Source organism: Priapulus caudatus, unplaced genomic scaffold (assembly GCF_000485595.1).
Source record: "Priapulus caudatus unplaced genomic scaffold, Priapulus_caudatus-5.0.1 Scaffold478, whole genome shotgun sequence".
NCBI classification, from domain to species: Eukaryota; Metazoa; Priapulida; class Priapulimorpha; order Priapulimorphida; family Priapulidae; genus Priapulus; species Priapulus caudatus.
The window spans coordinates 129,486-135,188 of record NW_014577539.1 but is presented as its reverse complement, the minus strand read 5'-3'; the positions used below and the strand labels follow the sequence as shown (position 1 = coordinate 135,188).

General features: G+C 44.4%; 1 protein-coding gene across 1 annotated transcript in view; it reads right to left on the bottom strand.

Annotated features, from left to right (window-relative positions):
* LOC106810852 (prohormone-3-like) overlaps nucleotides 1-5,703 on the bottom strand; it is a 27,503-nt gene that overhangs the window by 8,106 nt on the left and 13,694 nt on the right. Inside the window, exon 2 of the mRNA XM_014814323.1 lies at nucleotides 3,323-3,446. Within this exon, the coding sequence (XP_014669809.1) occupies nucleotides 3,323-3,446 (124 nt within the window). The remainder of the gene's footprint in view (nucleotides 1-3,322; nucleotides 3,447-5,703) is intronic.

The following is a 5,703-nucleotide window of genomic DNA, read 5'->3' as shown; positions in this document are numbered from 1 at the left end:
TTTTTACCGTATAGTTGTGGTCGGGTGGGTGTGTTGCACCGTTAGTTGTCGCCGGTTGTCGTGGGTGTGTTTCATCGTTAGTTGTCGGTTGTTGCGGTGGGTGGGTTTTACGTTAGTTGTCGTTGTCGTGGGTGTGGTTTCACGTTAGTTGTTACAGCTAGCTGTCGTGGGGGTGTTTCACCGTTAGATTGTTACAGCTAGCCTGTCGTGGTGTGTTTCACCGTCCCGTTAGTTGTCGCTTGTCGTGGGTGTGTTTCACCGTTAGTTGTCGCTTGTCGTGGGTGTGTTTCACCGTTAGTTGTCGCTTGTCGTGGGTGTGTTTCACCGTTATTTGTCGCCTGTCGTGGCGTGTTTCACCGTTAGTTGTCGCTTGTCGTGGGTGTGTTTCACCGTTATTTGTCGCCTGTCGTGGCGTGTTTCACCGTTAGTTGTCGCTTGTCGTGGGTGTGTTTCACCGTTATTTGTCGCTTGTCGTGGGTGTGTTTCATCGTTAGTTGTTACAGCTAGCTGTCGTGGTGTGTTTCGCCGTTAGTTGTTACAGCTAGCTGTCGTTGTGACGATCGATTGCTCTACAGGGTTGCTGTTCCCGAAGCGGCCGCTCCCAAAGATCGACATTTCACTAAATATGTCTTCCGGCTGCGCTGCTGCGCTGCTGCGTTGCCATAATTGATCAGCGGCTATGCGAATTTTATCTCTGCTCGTCGTTTGCTGGCTGCGTCGCTTGGGACGTCATAAAAGATGCTGGCGGCGCGCCGCTGATATTGTCTCACGGTTCATATGTATCTATAGGGGGACAATCTTGATCAAATCTCGCAAGTTCGCTTTAATGGCACCGAGTAAAACAGTAAGTATGCGATTCTGATCATATTAGATCTATGGGGTCTAGCACATGACATTTATATTGGCCGCATATGTTACGAGGGGCAGTCTGTGGTCGCTATGTTAATTGGCCGCGACCTGGCCGTTCGCGAATATTGTGCCGCAGAGCGAAAAAGACGACACACCCGGAGCAAGTTCAAAATTCGTATCGTCTCGTAATTAAGTTCACCGTGCAATTCACGGGCGCAATCAACGCGCCCACGCGCCTACCCCCTACAAATTCGATCAGCGTATAGCTTACGAGTCAACACTGTCGCGAAAATCATCGAAATCACAAATATCAATTGCATGCAGATGCAATAGCGACCAATCAAGCAAGAGACACTCGTCAGTCAACAGAATGATGGACGAGAATGCAGGCCACAGCTGCCACGTATCTCATCAATCAGACGCCGCTAGGGGGACCCGCGAGCGCTCCGCAATTACGACAACGCGAAGACGACAACTCGCTTCCGGAATTTGGCTCTCGGAACTCGGCAAGCGGGCAAGACGCATAATTTTAATGGGACGCTTCGCCTATCACCGGTACTCGCTGCGCTCGGCGTTTTTCACAGCTCCTATGGCGCTATTGCGTGCGCGAAGTGTAGAGCGAGCGAGCTGTAAGCTATAATACACGTGAGATACCCGTGGAGTATATAAGCTCTGACGGTATTCCAAACCATGCACAGACACGCCACCTCAGTTCAGAAGGCGTATAGGATATAGTTTTTAGACTTAGGTTTCGGTTCATTTCTGAGCGAGTTACTCGATATCTGAGAGGAATTGAACGAAGCCAGTTACAGTATTGTCATTGCCGAGAGAGTGCTTCGATATCCAGACGAGCTACTTAAAACTAACAACCATAGGGTACAGAAAAGCGATAGAAAAACAATCATACAAACGTCGACGTATACGTGGTAGTTTTACTTAAATTGACTACGTCACGAATTTTTTATGGTAAAATTTGTAAAATGTTTATTGCCATTTTTTTACATTAAAAGTAAGAACTAACGGGACTAAACGTATCGTCAAATTCTTACCTGATGAGATTGTTTCTCAACTAGTTAAAAATCCAAAAAACCTGGACGATTTGATATTATGTTTCTGACATTAATTGCTTGCTATGGGCTATGTATGATTTACGAGTGTATGTTCACATCGAACAATATAGTAAAATAGGAAGTATAATGCAGCAATTTAACCATAAGAAGTGTACAGACTTACTTATATTTTGTGAAAAAGTGAGATTTTTTTTTCAATTTTTACTATTTACGGTGACGTAATCACTTTAACTATTAAAGAAATTCCCGTGCGCATACACGCACATATTCAGCGCGAAAAGCATTAAAACACCACTGGGGTCCGTCGAGCATTAACTATTTGCACTCGCTGTATTTTTTTGCTGGTGTTTCATCGTATTCGCAATTTCCTCTCAAGTCTCTCACAGCGTCTCAACTCACGACCAGTGACGGCGCTCGCGTTTCCGTTTCAGCGTTTATAAAAGCCCACCCATCGTGAGTACTCGTAATAAAAAACAAACAGTTTGCTCCGGCTATACATCCTGAAAGCTGGCCATGAATCGTTCACGTGACGCTACGTCATTAGCGACAAGCGGTGGCTAAATGTCCACTCTTATCCATGTCACGCAACTAGATTTGTCAGCGCGGGCAATATCGCAGTGTGTGTGTGTGTGAGCTGACAGTTGTCATGCAGCGACAAGTTGGCGACTCCTGTGAGAAATTAGCCGGTGGCGTACAATCTGTCTTACTCGCTGATGCACTCGTTGATCAAAACTCGTCATTAAACGCTTCCCGTGGGAATTGTGCTATCAAGGACGCTCGTGATCGAAATACACAGCATGGATTAAGCGCAAAGCGTCGAGAGCTGCAGCGAGCAGAGGTGCTCTGGTCCGCGACATGCATACATTTATGAGGGGAAGTAGCTGAGAACATGCCAAGACTCTTGTGGATTTCATCTTATATATATTTTTCATTTGACCAATTAATCATGAACTTTGAAGAATTCATCAGCTAGGAGTTGATCGTCTAATAAAAAATGAGAAATATTATCGCGAATACTAGCAGACTATTTTAACGCACAAACAACGTTAGTTAACCTCTATTTCTTTTTCTTTTTTGTACACGGCAAGGAATCAGCTTCCATGGAACCCAATTGATTCAATTGAAACGATGAATACGCCATGGGCAATGGCATAATAAACCATTAGCATGATAAATATTAATTGCTATCATCCTGAAATATCACCACCAGTGATACTCAATTTTTCTGCTATATATATATATATATATATATATATATATGCATACATACATACGTTGTCAATCTCACATAAATTATGAATGTAATTAAATTTGCGGAGCGAAATTTCATTAATAATTCAATCGTTCAGTGTTATTTTCGTCGCGGCATGGCGCTGCTGCTGCTGACCCACGTTCCCACGTACCTCTGCTCGGTATCTCCACACACACATCGTTTTTGCAGCAGTCGTCGCTGTAGACACACGTCTTACCGATGCACTTTAGTGGATCCTCCTCGACAAAGTTGACCAGCTCTCCGTCGTTCTGCGCCTACATGGTGGAAACAAAATCAACGTTATCATCATATAGGCGAGGGAAAGCCGCGTTCTCGATTATCACATCGATCTGGCAGCATCACGATGTTCGCTCGTCCGTGTTATCTTTAGCATCTACGCAAATTTAAAATAAACACGCTCAGGTTACGTGCTACAACATTCTCGGACGCGGGCAAATATGGTCTGAATCAGATAGGCACGGAAATAAATCGGCAGCACTATAAAATATTCAATCACTCAGCGCCTTATTCGAATCGCCGCATGCCGACACTGGCACGAGGGCGGGGTTTAATCCATTGAATGGAATAACAACGGATCGACGATGGCGTTCGTAAGGCTTACGTGCCGCCTGCGTATGATGTGTGTGTGTGTGTGTGTGTGTGTGTGTGTGTGTGTGTGTGTGTGTGTGTGTGTGTGTGTGTGTGTTTGCGTGTGTGTGTGTGTGTGTACAACTTAGTTTTCGCAAAAAAATGTCAAAGGGTTCAAAGGCAGCCTTGGTCTCACAACGGAAACCCTAGCGCAGTGAACGTTTAGACGTTTAGCCGGACAAAGCGAAGCGAAGGATGACAGATAAAAGTTAGATACCCCAACGCGAGATTGCTTTCAGAATATCAATCGAACAGAAACAGAATGGCAAATGAGAAGCGGAGCTTGGCGACTTTATTAAATTAAGCCGCTCCTTTATAAGCTGGAAGGAGTTAGGTGTAGCAAAATGAAACTGGGCAACAGTGTAAATTGTCATAGAGAAGAGGGAAACATTCGGTAGTGTCACTAGACTCGCTGGGTTTCTCGTACAATCGATGCATGTATAGCCACATTATCGGGAAATTTATCGGGAAATTACGCAAATATTTCAACGCTCAAGTTCGATTCGAGTAAGATTAAAATTGTTATTCAAATGTTAAAGATATCAAACTAAAACAGCAAGCGTGTTTTGTAGAAATGCCGATGACACTTATCCCATAACCTTTTAAGTTAGCCTTTAGAATTAGATAAAGTTAAATAATTTTTGAGTGCGTAATGTAATTGCATGTCATAGTGTGTGTGGTCGGGTGAAGGACATGAGTATATTATGATGATGCTTTTCATTATAGCGATTTCGGTACACCAAATCCGTGCTGTTCGAAATCACCACTGACACTTACATTACAAATATAGAACTATCCAACGCCGAATACAACAACTCCATGCAGCAATAAAATGCACACTTGAAATTATCTAGTTGAGTAGCATATACAGTTCAGTCCGTGCGGTGCAGTGTAGCCAGTTTGCATTTCAGGCTTATGCTAGTAAAGGAGCTAATAGCCATATATAAATTAGATGAATGATGAAAATCCCCTTTATGCACAAAAGCATGAAAATCGGCACACAGGTCGCTTTGGATATGTACATCTATATGAGATCGAGTACCCATCTCAATCGGCATGGCATCTGGCCGCCATCTTGAATTTCAAAATGGCCGCCATAAAAATAAATAATTATAGACCTATTGTGCCTTAACGGCTTGCGCATGACGGATCGGACAATATAAAAGTATGATGATCTTGCATGGGGTGCGTGGTGTCTTTTGAGGAGCTGGATCTCTTTATGCTATTGTGTCTGCGTGGGATCTAGTGTTCGTATGTGTGGCGGTGTCGTTGTATGATTTGCTATGATTGTAGGAGCTGGTGACCAACCATGGAAAGATATGAATCTTTGAGGTGATAGCTATGAATGAGGGATGCTTATGGTGTATAAAGACATGATATCTCTTTCTAACATTGCGTCCCCGTATATAGAAGCTGGCGCCTACGTATGGGCTCGTGTCATTGTACGTCGTGGTTACCATGCACGATGGTTGCTACATTGAACAATCTTTCGTAAATCATTGATGTGTTTATAATCTATACAATATAGATCTGTTTCGCATTACGTAGACTAAGCCGCTGCCTATATAAGCGGGCGCATCGATACACGAGGCGACGCCATGAAGACCAAGAACGTCTCATCTGATAAGCTTCCGCCAATTCCCAGTATCTGATTATAGATGGCGTAAATCAATTTCGCTCGATTCGCGCGCTCTTTCTATAAGCCCATAAACGCGTAACACACACGCACGCGCGTATGCACGAACGCACACCCACACACACACGCACGCACACGCACGCACACACACACGCGCACGCACACACACACACACGCGCGCGCACGCGCGCGCACACACACACACACACACACACACACACACACACACACATACACACACACACACA